Genomic DNA, 23507 nt, shown 5'->3' with positions numbered 1-23507 from the left:
CATACTATTGTCACGTCATAACCGTTACAACAAATGAATATATATATATATATATATATATATATATATATATATATATATATTTAAATAAAAGATTACATATGGCAGCTTCAACTGAACTTCCTGTTTTGCAGCTTCAGTCGTTTTGGACCCGAACACGGCCCATTCCAATCTGAAGTTGTCCCAGGAGCTGACCAGTGTGCAGTACAGCAACAAGCTGCTTCTACCCGACAACCCTGAGCGCTGCACCAGCCGCATGTGTGTGCTGGGCGCCACTGGGTTTATGTCCGGGAAGCACAGCTGGACCGTAGAGGTGGGCCACGACAAAGACTGGTTCGTAGGGGTTGCACGTGAGAGCATCAAAAGGAAAACCACCACCTTCCTGAGCCCTGAAGAGGGTTACTGGGTGATCGGCCAGTACAGCAAAGATTCCCTCTGGGCTCAGACCTCTCCTCGCACCAGGGTGTCGGTAAAGCAGATGCCGGAGAGGCTTACCGTGCAGCTGGACTGCGACAAAGGAAGGGTAGTTTTCACCAATGCTGCTGACTCAGCTGCGATATACACATTTAAAGACAAATTCACAGAGAAAATCTTCCCATACTTCTCTGTTGGATTGTGTGAGGACTGGAAAAACTCGAGCCCACTCACAGTCTGCGCTCAGACAATGAAAGTGGTTCCAGAGAAGGCCTAGGAAGTGCCTTTAAGTGAAGTGGGATTGCATGGCTTTGGGTCTTTTTGTGACAAAAGCAAAAGAACAGAAGTAAAAGTAATTCTTTTGACATAAAATTAAAGCTAAGCAATATTCTGTATCACATGAAGGACATTGGAGTATTTTGAGTTGAATATTTGAGCTGTTTTATTTAGTCAGAACAAAGTCTTCACATTCAATAAACTATAAAGGTTATTTTACGACATTAAGTGTCCTTCTCCTTGTTCTTTGGTTTCCTTTGTGATGCCATATCTTTCAGCTTAGAGTCCAGTTTTCTTTGTAGGTACACTTTCTTATTAGGGTCCAACGATTTGTCTTTCTTCCCACTCCCGGCATAAAGAACCCCTTCTTTGCTTATTCTCATCCGAGCGTGAGACTTTGCCTTATCTCCACAGCCATGAACCTAAAACAACAAAACAGAACGGCACTTAGAAAACAGCAATACATTAGAATATTGCTGAAAAGTTGATTATTTCAAGAATTTAACTAAAATGTGAAACTCTTTGATTATCCTGATTAATAACATTCAATGATGTGTTTGCTAATTTTGATAATTATGGCCTTACAACTAAAGAAAACTCAAAATCCAGTTCCTATTAGAATATTACAGTAGTATTTTTAATACCAAAATGTTTGGCAACTTGAAATTATGTTGATGAGGTACAGGGGGTCATATAAATCAAGTAAGAAGTTTATAATGTTGTCTTTAGTTCAGGAGTTGTTGTCCATGTCCTGGATAAGTTCAAAATTATTTTTAAAAATGGGACAATGCGTGTTAATGAACATTTACATGGTGGTTTATTTCCATCTCTAGTTCCATTGGCAGGTTGATGTTAAAGCACAATACTAAATACAGAAATAAAAATCATAAAACACGACAGAGTAAGAAATGCATACAAACAATTGTAAAAATTTATACATCTTTACATGTACTCAATATTGACATTTGTGGGTCTCCAAGAGCCCGCTTTTAAGATATTTTTTAAATGAGGTGAGAAGAGAAAGTTCCCTTATGTTACTTTGGATTGTATTCCAAGTATGAGAACCACGATAGGAAAAAGTAGCTTCACCCAAAATGGTTTTCCAAAGTGGTAAGTTTTTTCATACTGACTGAAACTGTACATTTTCCACCCTCTTCTGCAATTTTGGTTTCTCCTAAACTCGAATTTGTTGCACCTACTTCTACAACTTGTTTTCCTTCCACTCAATTTTCTGTTGTAATGCTTAGATACAGCACTCTGAACAGCCAGCTTCTTCAGCAATGAAAATAAATGACTGACGTAAATTAATTTCTCTACAATATTTTATTGTTCAGAGCTGTGGTACAAGTTCTGAGCCGTAGAGTAGTCAGAAAGCACACACAACGCTTCTTACCTCTGGTATGTGATGACTGAGACAGAACTGCCGGTTGCAGAAGATGCAAAGCTGGCCGAGTGTTAACACAGATGCTTTGCATTTCACAAAACTGCAAACACTGTCCGCCTTCACAACAGCGCTGATGAGAGCATCAAAGTCATCATCTGGAACGGCGGCAGCAGCGATGTCACAGGCCCCTGCCTTCGTTTTGTTCTTTCCTGAGGGGAAATAATCCAGAGTTATCCTGTAAGCAGACGTGGAGTTGAAACACTTCCCGATGGTTTGAGACAAACCTTTAGACTTCTTTGCTCCCTGAGCTGCAGGGTTGCAGTTCTGTTGCTTTTTTTGCTGGACGTTTTCCTCCCTCTTCTGCTGCTCCCTTTGCATTCTCTCCAGATGTATCGTCTTCAGATCTACTAACGGTTGGGATGGTGGCGGCTCACTCTGCAGAGGAGGAGCTGGTTCTTCCTCTTGGGTTTCCTCCTGCGTCGGCTCCTCGACTGGTTCCAATGCCACGGGCCGGGAGACGGTGATGCACCTGCCGCCGCCCTCGCCTCTGCTCTCATGAACGAGGCCCAGCTCCTCAGCGATCTGGTGGACCAGCAGGCGATCGTGGGAGTTGAAGGATGATGGGAAATGTAAATTCTTCATATTTACATCCTTCATGAAATTCTCCACTTGCAGTCTGATCTCAGCGTATCTGCTCTTGTCTTTTTGGTCTTTCTGGGCTGGTGTGTGGGACTTTGTGTGATTCTGTGAACCAGCTGTGTCGTCCTTAGAGCTGCTGGTCGTTTTCTGGCCTTCCTTTGCTTTACCTGGACCATGATCTCTACTCTTCTGCTTGCTTGACGTGGAGGAAGTGTTGGTCTTTGTGGCTTTATGATCCCTGGTGTAGTTCTGCGGCACGATATCTTGCAGGTACTCGAATGCAGTTCTGACCTCACCGAACACGGCCATGTGATCGACCAGAGATTTAAGGAAAGCGTGATTCCCAACTGTCTGCGTGTCGCACACTACGGCGATGTGACGTCTTGCGCGTGTGACGGCGACATTTATCCGTCTGTCCTCTGCAAGAAAACCCACCTCACCTAAAGAGGAAAAAAAAAAAAACTATTCAAAACAGCTCATGGTTATGATTTAGCAATAATCATAAGAAATTTACATTAGGAAACAACCTTTTCTGTTGGAGCGAACTAACGACAGGACAACAGCTTCTTTTTCTCTGCCCTGAAATCCGTCCACAGACTTTATTTCCATCTCTGGGTGACGTGCAGAAAGCTTCTGACGCAGAAGATCAACCTTTAGAAAAATAATGATTTAAAACCATTTAATCTCTTAATAAAAGGTTTGATCCTGGACTTTAATTAAATATTGTTAATAGTATACATTATGATGCATCATATAATATATTCACTTTATTATATTACAAATCAAGTAATATAAAAGGAAAAGCACAACTGTTTCTAGAACAATAGTAAGATTTAAGTTAGAGTTAATTTATAAAAGGAGTTTAATGTTAATTGCCCACTGTAGTATGTTATTAATGTAAACATACTATAGACTAAAATGCTAAAAACTCAGATTCAGGGGAAAACTCCCAAAGGCAGCCCTGTGGAGATTTATGAACAGGAACAAATTTGGTCACTCAGCCATTAACGTTGGGGCTGAATTTGATGTTTTAGGAAAATTATGTGGCAGGATAGTCTAAAGGCAGGATAGCTGAGTAATCTGGAATGAACAAAACAACTAAATTAATATATTTTATATTTTTTAATATTTATTAAATATTATTAATAAATTTAGTTTCTAAATATTCCACAGATATCCATGTACTTTTCTCATATTCATCCAATCCAGCCAATTTAAACATGTGGATAAAATTGTTGGTACCCCGCGGTGTTAATGACCAACAATAACAAAAAAATAAATAAAAACTTACAAATTAAAATCTGACATTGTTTTTGAAATGTGGTTCACCAGAATAATTTTTAAAAAGAAACTAATGAAACAGGTCTGGACAAAAATGATGGTATGCATTGTGCTAGAAATGTATGATTTTCTTAGTTTTAATTAATTTTAGTGAAGTTTGATTTATCATTTACTAATTATTAATTTAGTCAGTTTCATCCTGTTTCAGTGACCACTTTCATCATGGCTTTTTGGTCATTAACAGAAAGGTACCAACTCTTTTGTCCTCCTGTGTGTTTACTTTTATCTTAAAATAGTTGGTTCTGCGCTGATCAATTAATTTTGAAATGACAATAATGTTCCTTATTTGACTCATCAATAAATAAAAGGAAATTTGTTTCAGGTTATTTTTCCAAGATATTTTCTTTGCTGTGCTCTTGTTTGTGGAGTGTATCGATGACTTATCATGTTTTCCGCACAGTAAAAAATGTTTGCTTTGTTTGCCAGGTTCTATTTCATTTTGTGAAACTAAAAATCAGTGTTACCTGCAGCTCTTCTCAAACCAGAGACTTACTTGTAGATTATACGGAGCAATCACAGCAATGTCTTTAGCCTTTACTCCAGCTTCCGTCAAGCTCTTTATATGCAGTGAAACAATGTCGACCTCACCTGAAGACACAGTCAGTAAAAGTTAGACTTTACACTAGAAAAATCAATAAACCCATTGAGATTTTCTACAGTCTTCCAGTTAAGACATTTACCTTGGTTGCCTTTGGACTGCTCGTCTGCGATCTCCATTTCGCTCAGACCACACCCTGCGGTGTCAATCAGAAGAAGTGGTGTGCTGGTCTCTTCGACGCAGGCAACACCCGGCAGATCTCTGTTGGAGAAAATATTTTACGATTAGTTTCAGGAGTCAGCCTTCGTTGCCGTGGGAAGATGAGATATTTTCCAGGAGTGTGTGGAAACGTACTTCAATAAATGTTTCTCCACGGAGCTGTGAGCGGTTAATCGTCCATTGTACATCTCTTTGGAGGCCCATTCCATGATAGCACTGTTCATGCGGTACTGAACTGTTAACATACGGACCACTGAGTCCCCATACATCTGAATAAGTCTCTCCATGAGACTCAGGGACAGGCCTTTAGCAGCAGCTCTGTACAGAAAGGACACAAACAGAACAGGATGGTTTGATGAGCTTGATAAATGCCTTAAGTTTATTTCCACAACACATACATGTAAGTGCAATTTAACCCTGATTTTTGCTTGCTATGAGCCAAATAAAATCAGTACTTCTTTTACGATGTACCCCTTAATAGTACTTAATTCCTCAAGGCAGATTCAACATGATTTTGGTCCACTTTAACATGATACCTTTATGCAGATGCTGCAGATTTCTCTGTGAATTCAATCCCACACTAAAGTTGGTTTAGCATGGGACTTGCTTTGTGAGAGAGCATTTAAGTATCCCGTGAATGGTTGCTATGGGAGATTAAAAAATTCCTCAAAAATGCATGAAAGAATCAAAGCAACACTCCAGATAGGTTTTTGATGAGGTATTGACATTATAACATGATGTAAAGATCAAAAAAGTCAATTTTACATCATAAACCCTCCTTTTACATTGATTGTGTTGAAAATGTGTACATAAAAAAGTGGACGGTGAGTGTGTTTTAAAGCGAACAGATCAGCTTTGATCTATATTTAAAAGTCATATATAAATTCTTGACAGTTAATGAAAACAAAAACACAACTTGTTTTGTTACTTTTGTGATTTGATGGTTGGTAGTAACTGCTTGTAGTCTCCAGCCAGGATGCATTTACGTGCCCTGAGTAAAGCGATCCAGCAGCTGCTCTCCAGGGCCTGCGCACACTCATCGATCATCACCCAATCAAAATGCTCTGCCGGCAGGAACTTCAGAGGACCGTCGTCACATGCACCTGTGAACACAAACCTCCTCCATTATTTTCATTGCTACAGCTGAAGGATGATGAACGCTTCACTCCACTGACCAGTGTTTGTGGACAACACAACATCAGCACTCTTCAGGATCTCAGCAATGGCTGCTGTCTCCCTGTTTTTCAGCTCTTTCCTCAGCTCTCCTATTTCACGTTTAAAGTTTCCTCGCTCTCCTTTTTCGCTTTTCTTTTTCATCCCCACCTGAAAAGAAAAGAAAAAGTTTCTTTAGCCTTTAAGAGACTAACAAATCTCCATCCTAGCAAGAATACAACCTCCAGTGCTGACCAATGCTTTGTCGATATCTTTCCGAATGTCGGCGATGATGTTTGCGTTGTCGCTCTGAGCGAGGATGGCGTCCAGTGAGTGTTTCTGGATGGATTCCAGCAGTCTGGCGGGGTGGCCCAGTCTCAGGACTTTGGCCTTACAGCGAGCAAGCCTCTCCACTAAATTATCAACGGCAACATTTGAGGGGGCACAACACAGGACCTGGACATGAACAGGACCATACTTATACCAGTGATCCAGCATCTGATTATTTAAGAAACACTTTTTTTTTACTGTGCTAAATTATTGAAACTCTTTGCACCTTCTGGCCTTGTTTCACAGCTTGCAGGATGATCTCCACCACTGTGGTGGTTTTTCCTGTGCCTGGAGGTCCATGAACCACAGCCAGCTCTCTCTGTGAAAGAGCGAAGGATACAGCTTCTCTCTGGGAATCGTCCAATTTGGAATTAAAGAACTCAAACTCATCTGATAAAACAAAAGAGCAAAATACACATATTTAATCTGGATACTGTGATCTTTAAACTTGTTTTACGACCAGTTTCACTCACTTGACTGTGAGTGAGAAGAAGGTTGCGCATCTCCAAAGAGAACAGGTATCAGACAGGAAGCTGGTCCCGTTCTGTAGCCATTTAATGCATTTAAGGCCCTGCAGAGACAAACTCATTATAGACATAAGACGGATTGAAGCTGAGTTTAAACTGTATTTCACCCACTGGATGTTACTCACCGTTTCATCCGTTTGTAGGTAACATCATTGGCCAGTTTCAAGAGATTATAAAGACCATCTGAATCAAAGCTGGCTCCATCCTTCAGGTCATCAACGGCCACACTGACAGAAGCTTGGCTGATCCTTGTTACTATCCCTGTGCAGATCTGCGAGGCTGCACTGCATCCAGAAGGGTCATATATGCCAACAATATCGCCTGAAAAACCAAACAAAACAAAAAAAGACGTGAATCTCGGACTGAGAAAAAATTAAAACCAAAGCAACAGTAATACTTTTAGGCTCCTTTGTCACCTGGCCCAAAGCTGTTGCTCGGAAGAGAGGAGAAACCAAGATGCTTCCTGGGCTCTAAAACGATGACGGTGCGACCGTACAGGCCGGTGGACTGACTCCCTATCTGAAGCTTCAGCAGGCAAACTCCTTTATTCTGAAGATCCTTCAAGGAAATGTTCTCCTGCCATATCCTGAGGATTGAATATGTCATTTTACAAACACATCTATGACAAAAATGCTTGGTATTTTTAAAATCAAAATTTAAAGACATAGATTTAGGCCAAACTGAAGCTTGTCATGAACAAGATAAATCTATCAGTTTTCATCATAGGGTTATATTGATAAAAAAAGGATTATTAATCTATGAAAGTATGAAACCTGGAACTTCACAAGCACAATTAGTACTTTGGAAAATATGGACTACAACCAACAGTGAAAAAAAATTGTAGTAACAGAGAAAATAAGAAACTCTACTTTATAGGAGTTAGTCAAAATTATCACGTAGAGTTTATTATATTGTAATCTTCCGTGTCATCATGATAATTATTTAACTACGGTAGTTACATTTAAAAAAATGTGACAGAATTCTACACCCAAAAAGCAAAAATCCACTTACATTTTGTTTTGCAATTTCAGTCATGTTTTACTTAAATTGAATCTATTAAAAAGCCTTAAATAGGAATGTCATGTCTTTATCATAGAAAGAAACTTAAATATTCACCTCTCCCGATCACTGAATGAGAGTATGTGTCTATAATCAGCATCTGCATTAAATTTCTCACATTATGAAAGAATTTATAGTGTACACATCTAAAACGATCAGTTTACAAAGATAACTCTTTTCAATCAGTCAGCACATTCTCTATAAAAAAACAACAAAATAAATAGATTCTGTAAAACCTCTGGTTATCTTTACTTTGACGTTTGGGAAGAAGCATCTCTAAAGTTTCAGTATTTGAAAGTTTGCATTTTTGAAGGTTAATGTGGAATTGTATATGGCTCTTTTTGTTAATAATAAATAAAAACTTGTAAATATTTCATACTTGGTTTCCTCTATTTCAGCCTCCCGCTCCTCCTGTAGAAGCTCCAGAGTCTTGGACACAAATGTCTCCACTGCCATTGCTCAGTACACCTATAGTACATAAAAAAACGAAAGCACAATTTATGCTGCTTTATTTAATCTATCAAAAAATATATTTGAGATTTGAAATGTTGAATCTTATATTTTTAGACTTTGACCTGTGTAATGAAGCTCATTGACGTAAACAGAAAAAAATATGTTGACACGGCAACATTTGGGAAGAAATTTTAAGAAATAACTCACAGTTCAGTTTGGAGTCAAAGATTGTAAATACGTACTGTAGTTGTTTAAATGCCCGTCAAAAATCGTCTCTTACATCGCACCATAAATACCCCTGCGTCTGTTTACAGCAGCTTGCTTTGACTTTTGTCATCCGGTTTTCAAGTCCACCACACTGCCACCTACCGGCTGGGAAGATATCTTTCTGTGATTGGTCAGAACTTTTATTTTGAAAACCACTAGACGTGGAAGTTACCTAGGTGGGGTGACGCTTCAACAACACGTTGAGCTAAGTTTTCAATCTGTGACAGGCTGTTTTAAATCATATAAACTCGCTTATTGTTTTTTTCCTTTACAAAGGGGTGAATGTTGACCGTACCGTTTGCGGTCGCTGTCTCACGTGACGTCACACATCAGGACATGGTTTTTAATCTGCTTCATCTGTGGCAGATAGGAAGGAAGGAAGGAAGAAAACACTTGCACTGACATACTTGAGCCAGATAATTATTAACTGACTTTTTTTTTTAAAAATGAAGTCTATGTTGATATTTCTGCTAAGTGCCAGCTCTTTCTGCTGGCTGGTCGATGCCACGCTGTCAAAAACGGATTCAAAGAAGTCGCAGAAAGCTGAAGCGCAGGTAAGTAGCAGTTGCTCTCTACCTGTGAATTAAGGACTGCTTAGTGTAAACACTCGATGCTTTTGCTCAAAGCCTCAAACGGTTTTCTTCCTTTATTTCGCCTTTTAGAGTTCTCCATCTGAATTGTCTGTGTTGGACAGAGGTCTTGTTGTGACAGATGTGCAGTGGAAGGACATAGTAAAGGAAGAAAAGAGATACTGTGCTCAAATCAAGAAGACATTTGAAGGACCAGTGCTGGGATATATCACGCCTGTAAGTCTCTATCTAAAAAAATGTGTATCTTAATTGGTGTTCAGACATTAAGTGGTTGTTACCGCAGCCAAGAAAGAATCAGATTGCTGCCTACACTAATAACCTAAACAAATGGATATTATTAGCCACTCTTAAATTCTTAATGAGAATTATAGTACTTATCAGTCTTTTGTAAACCATTTTTTTCTATAAAGTAAAAGTAATGCTTGAAAACAAAAAGTTTTGAAACTTTACTTAGATGAAAAAGCTTGAGTTTTATGAGGGCTTATTTGATGAAATGCAATTAAATGTCAATTATTTTGACACCAACCTGGTGTCGAGATAATTACTTACAATTCTTGTGTTTAACGATAATAAATCAAACTGAATCTATGGTGGAAAGGAACATCTTGTACTAGAAGCTTTTCTGAACAATCAGGAAACAATTCAGTTATGAACAATGTTTTTCTTAACTTAATGTGCCTGTCTTTTTATCCTAATTTTCCCCTTGCTCTGCGAAGATTTGAATCTTGTGTCAGTCCAATATTTATGTTCCATAGCAAATTGAGGCCATTTTTTCCAATTAGAGATACAGATCTGTGGTTTTCTTAAGGCTACACTTCCCTTTCTCTTGAGATCTCTTCACATACTCTATGACAAACCAGTTGACACGTATTTGTTCATTTTCGTCTGACCAGTCCTCTCTTGTTTCATATTTGTTGTTATCCTGCAGTGGAACTCCCATGGCTATGATATCGCCAAGCAGTTTGGCTCCAAGCTGTCGTCGGTCTCTCCAGTTTGGCTTCAGCTCCGCCGACGAGCTCCTGGGACGTTTGACGTTACAGGACTCCATGATCACGACGCTGGTAGATAATTCACTTCACTAACAACCAAATTTTAAATGTCTGCTCATTTTCATACAGTAAAACATGTTTTTGTCTCTCTAGGCTGGGTCAAAGCTGTACGCAAGTCAAACAAAAAAGTCAGGATGGGTGAGCAGATGGCGTCTGTTAGTGGATGTGGTTTGAGATTGGGAGGTTGTTTCATGGTTTTCTCAACCTATTTATATCCAGTGCCCAGAGTGCTGTTTGACGGCTGGTCCTACCAGGATTACATGAGCGTGTTTGGGAGTGAGGATGAAATTGAGGAACTGTCGGGTGAACTAGTAGATGTTGCTAAGGTAATAAATGTATTAAGTTAATCTTTTGACTCTGCGATTTTGCCGTTTGCTCAATATGAGTTTGATGGGAACATTGTGGCCTTTCAGACGGAGGGTTTCGATGGATTTACCCTGGAGCTTTGGAGTCAGCTGGGCGGGAACAAGAGAAAGCGAGTTACTGTTTTGAAAAGGGATATTGGAAAACTCTTAATATTTTGATTTGATTAAACATGTTTTAATCTCTTTTATTGACAGGGAGCTTGTTCATTTGGTGAAACATGTGTGTGAGACTTTAAATGCTAAAAAGTTAGACTGCATACTAGTTATCCCACCAGCTGTGACGAGGTGAATCTAATTATTTTACATTCAACAACTACTTTTGTGTGAAACAAAACCTTAAACTGTTCCAAGCTAAAGGGAAAAAAAAACGTTTTTTGTGTAATTATCAGTACGGGGAGCCCAGGGATGTTTGGCAGGGAGGAGTTCGATGAGTTGGCTCCTGTTGTTGATGGATTCAGCCTCATGACCTACGACTACTCTAGTGGATCCAGGTGAGATCATAGATGAGAGGATTTTTCTGAAAGCAGGCAGAGAAAATTAAGAAATTAACCCTCTCCTTTTTTATTGTTCTAACAGACCGGGTCCAAGCTCGCCACTGCCCTGGATCAGAGACTGTGTTCTGCAGCTTGCACCAAACACTCAGTGGAGACAAAAGATCCTGCTTGGAGTGAATTTGTATGGCCTTGATTTTTCAAGCCATGGGACAGAGCCAGTCCTGGGTGGGAGGTGAGATAGAACCGTTGGTTCTTTGCTGGTTAAATGAGCTTGTTAAAGTATCATTAATGTTTATTTAGGAGTTGTCCTTCAGGATTTAGTTATTGCTGCAAAATCAGAGAAATAACTTGTTCATAAACTCCTATCAGTTACTTATTTTGCATCTCACTTTACTAAAGTATACAAAGGTTGCCATTGAATGTCACCAGAGGAGGGGGGCTAACCCTAAACCCTAGCTAACTGACACATGTAATTCCATATCCCAGATTATTGGGATGTGGAATTACCTGTTTGACCAAATATAATTAATTACATTTCAGGTCAAATTTGGCTCCTGGACCGAATTATTTTGATCCTTCGTGACCTCTCTGCAGACTAAACAAATGTTGATCAAGTGATTCTAGGATTAATAACTTACAATATTTAAATTATTGCTGGACTGAATGGTAGAACTGAATCAAATGGTGCTTTAATATAATGTTAGCTTAAGGATGGAGCCATTTATGCAACAAGCTCACCATAGCTTCTTTTTCTCACCCCAACAGGTTTCTTTGTTCAGTCAGTTGAATAATGGAAGATAAATGTCTCATTAAAGGAAGAAAAATTTCAGATTCTTTTTTAAAAATCTTATTGTTTTACATTACAAAACCTTAACATTTTAACATTTGTGAACATTTTTTATATCTGCTGAACATTTTTACCTGACTTGTATTGCTGGTAGTAAGAACCCTGGTTAAATTGCATGGCTTGCTACCAGATCACTCAGGTGTAAATCTCGGATCAAAATTCCAACTGCTAAGAGAAATCTAATGCAGCATGAGGAAAAACATTCAGGAGCTCTAACAGTTTCCATTTCCTGGCTGATCTCTGTAGGTACATTGAGATTTTGCGAGAACAAAGACCAAAGATGATCTGGGATGAATACTCTGCTGAGCATCACTTCAGTTACAAAAGGTACTGAATAAATAAATAAAAAAACACTTGCAAGAGTTCCTAAATAAATGTTCTTCCCTTCTCCCCAGAAGCAATGCTGTAAAGCATGTGGTGTACTATCCTTCACTGAAGGTAAACTTTTAATATTATTATTATAGTGTAAATTATGTTTATAACAGTAAAGAAATGTAAAATATTTGTAATTTAAAAAAAATAATTATTTAACTTTTTTTGCAGTCAATCTACATGAGGATCTCTTTGGCTACTGAGCTAGGAACAGGATTATCTTTATGGGAAATGGGACAAGGACTGGATTATTTCTATGATCTCCTATAAACGTTGGACTTTATCATAAAGGAAACAGTGTTTTTGGTGTCTGTACATTTATTTGTTTTGCCTCTTTGAACTGGAGAAGGAAAAAATGCGACAGCAAAAATAATCAGTCTGAAAATAATCAGCTGGTTTGAGGGTCATGAAAACATGGACAGCTTGTTTAGAAAAAGCACTTAAAGAAAATATTGGTACTTCAGATTTGTTCATTTGTGTTAATTTATGATTTTTTAAATTTGTACAGTTCAGAAATTGTGATGTTCAGGGCTATAACAACTACAGTTTTTCAGGAATGTTTTCACACCCATTGAGTTCTCACATTTTGTTACTGGCTTATTGTAAAAGAGATCTGAATATTGTTTTCTTTTAAAAAAAATTTTTAAGCAAAATAATATGCTGTGACATAGTAAAAACATGTTTTCAAACATTAAATGTCTGGAAAGTACCTCTGCTTTTCAAGAATGAAATATGTGAGGAGCCACGACCTGAATAATGAGGGTGAGGGAGTGTACAGGCCAGATGTCAAATATTGCTAAGACAGATAAAATAACCAGACTGTAGCCCCTCATTATTAAAAACAATTGAGATTTTACAGATCAGGAAAGACAAATCTCCTGATCTGTAACCATCATCCTTTGATACAAGTGTCTGCTGCTGACAGTATAGCTTTTCATGAAGAAAATATATGGAATGTTGCAGTAATCGCTTCTGTATGCACAGTGGTGGCAGCATTATGCTGTACGGTTGAAATTCTGTGACAAAAATTGAAACATGGCAGCAGAATAGATTTTTGTTTTTAAAAACAACCTGTTCTAAAACGTTCTGGATGACTACGGCACCACAAGTGGGTCCTTGGACCTTCCACAACAACTCTTAATAACTTTGGCTAAAAATAAAGAACTAACTTAAGATTTTAGACATGAATTTAAAAGTAAATGCAGCAGGGTTTTTTTTTTATCATGGAAAAAATAACGTTCCACAACAGAATGGCTCTAAAAGTATCATAAATGTTTATTTAGGTTTAGATGTGGTATAAGGCTGGAAACAGAGCAGATGTCAACATCTGATCAAATGGAGCCGTGATCTTTTTGCTGAGGTTCTATAATTTTACTTATTTTCAATCTAAAAATAAGAATAAAATGGTTTTTCAAAAATGAACAAACTTTATCTAGGAGATATTTGTCAAACTATGTGTTCTTCTTCTCAAAAGGTCACGTAATATTTGTGGCTCTAAACCAGTTTTATTTAGCCAGATCGAGAGTGAAAATGACTATCTGAATTGTGAAGGTTGCAGAACCCTGGACTGTAGTGACAAAATAAAGTAGTGGGAGAGGGCCCAGCCAGAACCTGGACCTCAGTTCAACTGAACGTCTCTGGAGAGATCAAAACTGTCAGACTGGACAGATCTCCTCTCTGTAGGTTTTTAATGTAGAGGATGAAGAGAAGTCCAAGATTTGAGGTTGTGATTAAAGCCAAAGGTCCTTAAACACAGTATGTCCTTAAACAAGGCATGCTGGATTAATACATTTTGTCAAAAATAAAAGGCTATTTTATCCTGTCATTGGTTACTGGCTTTAGACAAAATATTTAGCCCTAATTTGGAAAACGTTCACAAATCTGGAAAAAAAATTGAAGGGTTTCTTGTTGCATCTGTGACTTTTTACTGAGTAGTTTAACAAGTAGTTGTGTACATATTTGCAGCTGAGCCCATCATCTTCAAAGATTTGTTCAAGATAAGTGCTTGTTACTAACAGATCCAGACACAGTGACCTTTTATTTGGCATTACAAAGGAGGATGAGATTATTCACTGCCAGTGACGTCGACTGCTGATTCTGTCCAGTTATGACGTGTCTGTCCACAACTACATGCACGGCGTCTTCTTGACTCGCTGGGAAACAGAGATGAGCGTTAAAGCGGTTTGAGGAACAGTAATCGTATTCGTTTAGTGTCTGTGCAGCGCAGCTGCTCACCTGTATAAGATCCTCCGCCGTCTTTCACAAAATCCTCCACAATAAGGGGAAGGTTGGCAAAGTCGGGCTGACGCACCAGTTCAAACACAGACGGCTTTGAGGAAAACATCGATTATTAGGCAGCTCGTACACATGTGATCAGCCTGAGTAAACAACCCCCCTGTAAGAGAAGACTAACCCCTGTTAAGCTGTAATCACTGAAGATCCACTTCTGCCCCTCAGTGGCGCAGCACAGTGCTGACACGCCCTGCCCAACAGCACACACGGGCTCTGCACAAGGCGGAGAAAACAAAAATACAGCAAGCACTGAGGCTGTTAAAGACATTAACACAAGTCTGGAACTCACTCTGCTGGGAGATGAACTGTGTGAGAATTCGGTGCATGGAGCCGCTGTGTGCCAAGTCATTCGGTGCTCCGGGGCAGTCAGGGATGAGCAGCGCTTGGTATCTAGCGCCTTGGAAAAGATCGGCGGATTATAACTGAGCAGAGTCCAACCAATATCAGCAGTAGACATAAAAACAGCAGATGGGTTGTGGAATTAACTCTTCTCACCATCTATAGATTCGAGTTTGGCTGGTGTTGCGTAGGACTTCACATTAAAGTCCTGCACCCATCTCGCTGTGCTTTCATCAACTCCTACAAAATCTATTGCCTTTCCCTGTATTTCCAAAAAAACACACAATCATAGTAAAATAGAACAGATTACGAAGTACTGACGTCAAACTGGCAGCTATAAGATAAACAGCACAACAAAAACGCTGTTATTGGAAAAGACTTTGGTTTCGATAAACATCTTATTCAAGATCTGCAAATTTCACCTTTACCATTTCTGATCAGCAAGTCAAATACTAAAAAATCTAATTTATGCATCAGAAAAACATTTGTTTGTTATATAAAAACATCAACAAAGTGCTTGTTCTTTGACACAGTGTTTTAGTTTACTAGAAACAGGAACAAGATGGCAGACATACCACTTGATGTATTGCATGAAGGTATTATCTTGCAATCTCATAATTTGCAGCTGGACTCAAATCAATTTCCCGTATCAAAAAGCCTTTAAGGAAGGAATGAACTGACAAACTTAATTGGCCTTCTGATTCCTCATTCTGACCAACTGGTTCCAGTTCTTTTCTTTCTAAGTGCTAGAGCTCACAAAATAAAATAATTTGCTGTGGATTTTTTTTTTTTGATAGAGATGGTAGATTTGGATGAAACACAACATGACAGAAAGAAAATACTTTCCCCAGTTATACATTAAAGCATACCTAACCATCTTATTTTTGAGGATTTTTGGATGATGAACTGGTGCATCACTGCTTGAATAAAACCAAAATGAACAAAGTATGTGTTATAGTGTTAGAAAGAAAATTGCGAGTGTGAATAGACCACAAAGGTTTGATCTGATCAGAACTTCTCAAGAAACAAGAAAAGACGAGAAACCTTTTTCGTTCACCGGATGAATAGTGCTATTTTGAATTGAAGGGATGAAATCATTTTACCATCTTAGCAGGTAGCAGGATGTCACCATGATAACACACAGGATATCTCAAAATAGAAGATTGCATAAAAGTGCAATGCCTCTTGCCAGTCCACTCAGAAAGCATATATATATCCCAGGTAAAGAAAACCCCAAATTCAGTCTCAGAAAAGTACAAATATCATTTTAGACAGATCAAAGATGGATGTTTTATGCACAAATGTCAGGCTTCTGAAAAGTATGTCAATTTCTATGCAAAACATGTCCATTGCTGCCTCTCCAATCTTCCTTCAAACCCTGGAACTTTGATTTCTAAATGAAATGATGAATTTACTTTTATCTGAATACAGTATTCTGGACCATAATGCCACGGTCCTGTTTCTTTTCTCTGATGTTGCCCATGTCTAATATTCCTCTGTATGTCTGGAATAGATTTTGCTTTAGAAATCTCTCAAGGCTGAGGTTCTCCCTGTTCCCATCTTTTCCTACCTCATTTCTTCCTTCCAGCCTTTTAATATGGTTGGATGCAGAACTCTGTGAACAGCCAGCTTCTTCAGCAATGTCCATTTGTTCCCATTAATTACCTTTTTTCAGAGTATTCCAGTTTTCAGAAGTTTGGCTTTTCATCATCTGTAAGCCATAATCATCAAAACTACAAAAACAGGTTTGGGATATCACTAAGAGATGATTATATAGCTTCGCCTGCTGAGATAACTGGCAAGAAATATTGCGCTTTTACATATTTTTTGTGATGTACTTGTACTCAGGACTTTGACGTTTGCACTTGCTTTTTAGGCATTTGCTCATTCATTCATATTCAAGCTCTTACCCCTGGTGTGGCGGTCTGCAGATTGAAAGCTGTGCTGCAAAGACTGAAGCACTGCAGAAAGGATTTGGCGGAGACCCCTGAACGAATAAAACACACCAATTCAACATTTAAAAACAGGCAACAATGCTCTACAACAGCACATTCGGCTACAGTTTAAATTAACCATGGATACCATTGTTGAATTACAACTAATAGGCTGCATAAATGACGGCTCTGCTCCGGTACGATGCAGTGAAAGCCGCAGTGGACTCACCTTGAGGAGAAGCGCTGGCCACTATTAAGCAGGTTGGTTTCGCAGACATTTTATTATTATTTTGCCAAAGAAGAGGATAATAGAAGTGCAAAAAAAAAAAAAAAAACGATCTAACGAGGAAGTAAGGTCAGCTGACAACAACATCCGCAGAAATATTTCAGAATAAAAGCCTCAAAAATTATGTTGGGAATAATTCAATTTTATTCGCATTGCAAGTAAACAAGCTTAAAGAATGCATTACACTTACGACAATAATTTAACTGTGTCCTTCTCTCTTAACATAATAACACTATATATTTATTAGATAGTAGCATTATGAGATCCTAAAGCATAATGATGAGGTAGTATGACATCATTATCAGTCAGCTAAGGCAAAATTACGAGATACAACTTATATGAGCTGGTAAAGTCATAATTATAAAATACCTTTGTCTTGCACAGCGGAGGAGAGGGACTTCCACAGCCCTTACTAAATTCCTTGTGCTACATAAAGACACCTCTTGATTATCAACAGTATTTATCTATTGTGTGTTTTATTTTGCGTAGAAGTATATTTACATCTCATACTTTATAAGATAACTAGAATTTCCTCTTGTGAAATAGAGATTGGTGCTGTCCAGCAGCATTAGTACATTTGTAGTGTTTGTCACTTAAAACAGTTTTCATCATTTCAGCTTCCAACTCTACAGCAACATCGTGGGAAGTGTTGGGTTTTATATCATTCAACTAAAAGTTACACAGTCAAGAATGTGATATTAAAAGGGTCCAACGTTAGTACAGGTCTTCCTTCAGGTTTTGACAAAGGCAGCAGGTGAACATCATCCCTACAAGCTGGAAGGAAACAGAAGTATAAAACTTGTTAGTTCCTCTTTCACATTTCATAGGTTGTGAATACTCATTTGTATTTTCCTCATTTTACCTGTAGAAATGCAATCCCAACACCCACTCCCCCAAGAATATACAACTGGCTTCTGATGTAATCCTCTAGTTTCTCAATGCATCCTCCCTGGGTGGGAATAAAACAGAATGAAATGAAGATCTAAAATGTTCGGAAATAATTAGTTTAGGAAGAAATTTAACTCCTCAAAACTTCTTCTAATGTTACAACCTCAAACTTCAATGCAATTCAATGTGAATTCATGTTATGGAGATATCTGTAAAATGATACATGATTTTCAAAATTATTTAGAAATAATATGACAACCTTTGCTTGCATTTGTATTATTCACCTTTTTTACTCTGATACTCCTGAATGGAATTGCAGAAGTCACATAGTTACTTAACAGAGTCCACCTGTGTGTAATTTAATCCCTGTATGAATGCAATTGTTCTTGGAAGGCCTGAGATGTAAAGTTTGAGATCAAACAACATCATGAAGATCTTGGTAAAACACTCTAAATCAGAGTTAGGCTAAAAAGCAATACACCAAGCGTTAAATATAACAAAACATCCCAATAAAACACTTTAAAGTTTGTAATAATAAAGAAACTTTGGTAATAATGAAGCTCTATGACAGTTTTGCGAGGTGCTATACCTCCTCCCTGTAGATGTTGGATGGATGATCTCTGCGACCGCAGAGGGTACTGGGAGTTTTACAGCAGCTGTCAGGAACGAGCTGTTGAGTTTTTTCTCTCTGGATCCACTCACTGTCTCTCCAGTCGGAGAAGTTGTGACTCCCACAACATTTAAACTGAGTGGGAGGAACAAAAAAAAGGATTTTTTTTTTTTTATTTACTAAAACTGCCTTCAATCTTTTAAGGATGAGGATAGTTATTTCTGCTCCTCTCATATGTATTTTTTGTGCCAGTTTTTGCAGCTGTAGTAGAAACAAATGTTCTCACCTCTTGTTGTAGCTTGTCAACAGACAGTGTGATGCTCTCCTGGCCTGGTTGCAGGTATTTCTGCTGCATGTTTAACTTTAGGTTCTGTCTGAGCTCATCATCCAGCTGTGAGAGGCGAGAAATACTTGAGTGTAGGAAGAAAAATATCAAACGCTCCGCTTTCCCCCCCCTGCCTTTGTATCATTCGATTTGACACCTAGACACTCAGATATTGCTTTAAAGTTAATTGTAGTTATTTGTTAATATTTTATTTCACTGTGAAAAAAGAAACACTTCAAATTCCTCATTACACCCAAAAACAATGACATTCAAAAAAAATTAGAAGTGCATTTCAACTTTTTTACTAGAATTATGTATGAACTTCTGGGAGAAACAGATGCAAAACAGAAAACACATCTCGAGAGATTACCTGGTAGCAGAAAGGGAAACACTGCAGTGACGAAGTGGGGAAAAGAAACAGGTGTGAGAAGAATAGGAAGTGAAGAAAAACCAAAAGAACATGCAGAGAAAAGCATGCAAAGAGAATCGCTACAGAGTTAGGTTTTAACAATGAAAAGCAAATTTTGCATGATAACATAATTCTAAATGCATGCAAAACAACATATACATTTGTTTACATTTTCAAAACAATCAATTTGCTTATTCTGGTATATATACAATGCCGTAAAAAAGCTTAAAGATCTTACTTTTTTTTTGGTCAGCATGAAATACTTTAGATGATCAAACACATTTTTACCTCAGACACAATAACCCCCCCCCAAAAAAGAAACTTTTTTTAAATCATAAATTGCAATTAAACACAATTTCACTATCCCACTTCACAAAACAACTATCAACCTATTTTTAACTCTGCATCCTAACTAAGGTGTTTGACAAGCTGCTTAAAGATCAATCAACAAGTTTCGTAGCCTGTCTGACAAAATGAAGTAGGATAATATATAAAATATATAAAATAACTTAGGAATAGATGTTTTCTAAGGCGTTGGGACTGCAGGGAGAATAACTATCCAAAAATAGAGAAAACGTGGAACAGTACTGAACCTTCCCAGAGTTTTGATCTGAAAGATTTAGGACTGACAAAAGAGAATAAATCTTTATAGGGGCAAATAGTTTTTCACAGAGCTGACAGTTCAACATTATATTAAATTGAATTAAAACCAGTTACTAGCTATGTGCGAAGCTAAGCTAAATTTACCTGTTGTTGGTAAACATAAGCCAGGACTCCAGCTGTGATTTCCAGCAGAAAGACACACAGCAGCAACACCAAATACTACAGAACAGACATGAAAACAGGAATTGAAAAACAATTCAAACTCAGACATCTTTATTTTTATATTTGTTCAATAGATTTAGGGGCTAAATGGAATTTAAAGGAAAAGCTTGGATATGATTGAAGTTGAAAATAAAGTGGAAAGAATCAAAAGTAATAGTTCCATTAAATGAATCAACAAGATGAAGGGAAGGCGTCGCTTTAAAAAGGCAGAGGTCCAAGGGGAAAGAAAAAAAGACATAACGTGACAGTTTGTTCAGGTTTGCCTTTGAATTGTATCCCGCTCACTGCGACCCTCTCTCTCTCTCTCTCATTCTGTGGCCCGAGCAGCCGCTTGTGATGCTCCTCATTCCTCTGGCATGAGCTGAGCTCTAAATCTAAACTCTTAAAGACACACTCTGCGTGACATTATCTGTCATATCTGACAGACATGCCTCACATATCAGGCTACCCTGAATGGATGCAGACCAGACAGAAGGTCACCAAGGATTATTTTTCAACACACACTTCTCAGAGTCATGTTCTGTTGTAATGAAGAGCTTGTGCATGACTATCTGACTTCACATGCATAACAAAAAGCTAACAGATTTAAGGTGTTGTATTTTTTTTAGTGCTTTTGTGGGATCTACCATCTTACCACAATCAATAGGCTCCTCTTTTCATTCAGAGTGGCGCAGCATCCGATTATTCCAGTCAAAGTCACAATGACTCCAGCGACTATCAGGATGGAAGCAGAGGCTGAGTAGAAGCTGGAGTTCAACAAACTGATGTAGTCGCTCTTATCCACCAGAGTCCACAGTCCCACCGCCAACACGGCCCCTCCAGCCAGCTGAGACACAACATGCCACATGTGAAGAATCATGCATCTCTTAACTTTAAGTAGATGTTACTTCACTTATGCAAACCACACATCTCATTTAGCCACTGTAAACCCCTAAAGATTTTAGCTGAATTATTTTTTTATAAGATGCATTTAAATTAATATGTTTAATTGAATTAAATTAAAATATGTGTTCAATGAGACTCATTTGTCAGATTAAAAGCCCCTTTTGAAAATAACCTTTAAACAGTCATTACACATATTTTTCTTGGGGCCCATATTTCACCAATATAATGTTCATTATTGGTCTGATTACAAGTTAATATTCTTAACTTACATGTTGTGTTTTCATTAGCTGAGTGAAAAACCATCACAGTTAACAAAAATTAAGGCTTAACAAACATTTATTTATGCGTAATTAATATAGATCATCTGATTTACTTTGAGAATTGAGTTTCTGAAAAATATTAACTTTTTTCTAGTAATATTGTAAGGTATTGAATCTGATGCCATGGATTTGTGGTCATGTGAAAACAGCAATTTATGCCCTTAACTGGAAAGAAAATTGAAATGAAGAGAAATCCCCCTCAAAACAACAGCAGTGTGTCTATGTCATCTTCAGCACATCCTGCATCTGTAAGGCAGCCCACATTATGGATGAACACTTCATCCCCTCAGACACTCTTCTCCCTCTTGTCTCCCTCTGGTTTTGGAGCAATTGTATCTCCACTACCAAGATGGCAGACAGTTTTTTCCCCTGGCCACCAGCCTTCTGAACAATAACTGATTCTCACACGTCCCAGAACTTACAGCCTGATCAAACAATAGCTGATCCAGAATATGTATTCATTTATTTATAATATAATCAAACTCCATAATTCTGATCAGTACTTGATCACTTTCACAATTTTGCTCTTTAGCTCCCTGACCAATGATTGTCAGCTGTGATTTGTTGTTGTTTTAATGTTATTCATCATTACTGCTGCCATATATTTTCATCTTAAACCAAGCTTAAGCTAAGCTAAGGTTATGTTTGGAAGTATGTTTTAGTCTATGTTTAGCCTGGCACCCTGGTCCTGAATATCATCATTTTGCTTTGTTGTCCACTGTGTAAATTGCTGAAATGACAATGAATCTAACTCGAGAACTTTAGTACATTCATAAAACCTAAATAAATACAAGTAGAAGGGACTTCTTATTCGTAAACCTACTTATTCGTAAACTTACCCAGAAACAAATGTTGAAGAGAAAAAGTAGATACTTCAGGCAAATTGTCCCACATGTGTTTTTCTTCTCACGATGAGCTTCCATCCTGTAAAACAACATATGTTAAATCTCTGCAAGCATCATAAGCGACGTAATATTTTCCAAATACTAAAGATCCAGACAGCTCAGAGAGCTAAGAGACTCTGAATTCAGGTCACACCTCAAAATCTGCTCTTTTACTGGAGATAAGATTATCAGTGAAACTTTCATGGCTTCAGGGTAAATAAAGCCTAATTACCACAAACTCTGTGTCTGATTAAAACTAGTTAGCTGTGGCCTAAAAGAACTCAGCAATTTCCTCTTTCAGTGGGCTTAACTTCCACCTTCAATGTGAAAAAGTGATGTACTGACATGAGTTAAATTTCAGCTGTAGGTTTAATGAACTTATTTGACAACTTGCAGACAGTTTCCCTCCTTTGACTAAACCGTAGACTGACAAAAAAGCTGGCACCAAATTTATTCAAGGGGGGCATGGAAAGAGCTCAGAGATGAAATCAAATATGTTGTGGGGAAAACATACTTAACGACTGTGTCACATGTCAGCCAGCACACAGTCGTATGCTCCCCATCTCAGTAACACAAGCTGAGCTCTTTACTCTACACCTGGTATGTTTAACATTTGACTTTACGATAAAAAAGTTTATGTATTTGAAACTGAACATCATAAGTGTAGAGCTTAAAAAATATAAAACCTTGGATTTTCCATATAAATTTATCCTAAAGATAAGTAGATCAAAACAGAAGGGCAAAGTAGATATCAGAAAATGTAGATATTTCAGTTAGCAGTAAACTTATCTCACCTTAGCTTAAATATTAGACAACCTCGATGCTTGTACCGAGTTATTTTTAACCTACTCTGTAATGGAAAAAGCTGCTCTCTCGTTTTTTTTTTTATGGAAAGAACAACAGTCCTACCTGAAATCAGACGATGTGTCCCAGAGGGATGATGACTCTCAGGGTAACTGTGCAGATCCCACTCACCCTGCTGTGACTGTGACACTGTTGCTGAAGCAGAACTGCAACAGTGTAAGTTTTCAATGGACGCTCACAGTCTCCTACATGAGCGTCTGTCCTCCTCTTTTGGCCTCACACACACCTCACCGCCTCCACGGACAACACAGAAGGCTTGTCTGCCCCCATCTGGCTACATATTCACACAGGCTTTACAATGCAGTAAAACTCTCACAAAAAAGGACACAA

The 23507-nt window shown here is 38.1% G+C and overlaps 5 protein-coding genes across 10 annotated transcripts in view; 2 read left to right on the top strand and 3 right to left on the bottom strand.

The window, feature by feature from the left end:
* LOC111611769 (E3 ubiquitin-protein ligase TRIM69-like) overlaps positions 1-789 on the top strand; it is a 16757-nt gene extending 15968 nt beyond the window's left edge. The window contains 1 exon segment of the mRNA XM_023349721.1: positions 135-789. Coding sequence (XP_023205489.1) covers positions 135-691 — 557 coding nt within the window. The 3' untranslated portion in view covers positions 692-789.
* A 42-nt stretch (positions 790-831) lies between these two features.
* On the bottom strand, positions 832-8666 carry ighmbp2 (immunoglobulin mu binding protein 2). 4 transcript variants are annotated; one of them, XM_005806945.3, is made up of 16 exons: positions 8575-8666; positions 8259-8347; positions 7237-7406; positions 6946-7141; positions 6767-6864; positions 6520-6683; positions 6219-6419; positions 5987-6134; positions 5740-5914; positions 4947-5129; positions 4735-4853; positions 4548-4642; positions 3241-3364; positions 2359-3153; positions 2084-2283; positions 832-1112 (listed from the first exon to the last, which is right to left on the bottom strand). In XM_005806945.3, exons 2-16 carry the CDS (start codon positions 8333-8335, stop codon positions 915-917), a joined length of 2943 nt encoding a protein of 980 aa, XP_005807002.1. In that variant the 5' UTR covers positions 8336-8347; positions 8575-8666; the 3' UTR covers positions 832-914. The 4 variants fall into 4 exon arrangements, with proteins under 4 accessions (XP_005807002.1, XP_023182952.1, XP_023182955.1 ...); XM_023327184.1 differs by having other exon boundaries at positions 2084-3153; XM_023327187.1 differs by having other exon boundaries at positions 2084-3153; positions 8540-8663.
* A 93-nt stretch (positions 8667-8759) lies between these two features.
* chid1 (chitinase domain containing 1) lies at positions 8760-12610 on the top strand. 2 transcript variants are annotated; one of them, XM_023326236.1, is made up of 12 exons: positions 8760-9153; positions 9262-9405; positions 10118-10250; positions 10332-10376; positions 10458-10564; positions 10652-10713; positions 10799-10888; positions 10993-11094; positions 11180-11329; positions 12191-12271; positions 12343-12382; positions 12488-12610. In XM_023326236.1, exons 1-12 carry the CDS (start codon positions 9046-9048, stop codon positions 12584-12586), a joined length of 1161 nt encoding a protein of 386 aa, XP_023182004.1. In that variant the 5' UTR covers positions 8760-9045; the 3' UTR covers positions 12587-12610. The 2 variants fall into 2 exon arrangements, with proteins under 2 accessions (XP_023182004.1, XP_014327227.1); XM_014471741.2 differs by having other exon boundaries at positions 12340-12382.
* Positions 12611-13571: 961 nt separating this feature from the next.
* On the bottom strand, positions 13572-17222 carry gatd1 (glutamine amidotransferase like class 1 domain containing 1). The gene is made up of 7 exons (XM_005806948.3): positions 17111-17222; positions 16858-16934; positions 15104-15209; positions 14898-15005; positions 14730-14821; positions 14552-14645; positions 13572-14469 (listed from the first exon to the last, which is right to left on the bottom strand). Exons 1-7 carry the CDS (start codon positions 17157-17159, stop codon positions 14354-14356), a joined length of 642 nt encoding a protein of 213 aa, XP_005807005.1. The 5' UTR covers positions 17160-17222; the 3' UTR covers positions 13572-14353.
* Positions 17223-17804: 582 nt separating this feature from the next.
* LOC102221398 (CD151 antigen-like) lies at positions 17805-23361 on the bottom strand. 2 transcript variants are annotated; one of them, XM_023325682.1, is made up of 9 exons: positions 23223-23360; positions 22269-22353; positions 20859-21050; positions 20147-20221; positions 19361-19381; positions 18952-19056; positions 18645-18800; positions 18030-18116; positions 17805-17941 (listed from the first exon to the last, which is right to left on the bottom strand). In XM_023325682.1, exons 2-9 carry the CDS (start codon positions 22350-22352, stop codon positions 17882-17884), a joined length of 780 nt encoding a protein of 259 aa, XP_023181450.1. In that variant the 5' UTR covers position 22353; positions 23223-23360; the 3' UTR covers positions 17805-17881. The 2 variants fall into 2 exon arrangements, with proteins under 2 accessions (XP_023181450.1, XP_005807006.1); XM_005806949.3 differs by lacking the exon at positions 19361-19381 and having other exon boundaries at positions 23223-23361.
* Positions 23362-23507: the final 146 nt, after the last annotated feature.

This window comes from Xiphophorus maculatus, chromosome 2 (genome assembly GCF_002775205.1).
Source record: "Xiphophorus maculatus strain JP 163 A chromosome 2, X_maculatus-5.0-male, whole genome shotgun sequence".
NCBI lineage: Eukaryota > Metazoa > Chordata > Actinopteri > Cyprinodontiformes > Poeciliidae > Xiphophorus > Xiphophorus maculatus.
This window is presented reverse-complemented; position numbering and strand designations above follow the sequence as displayed.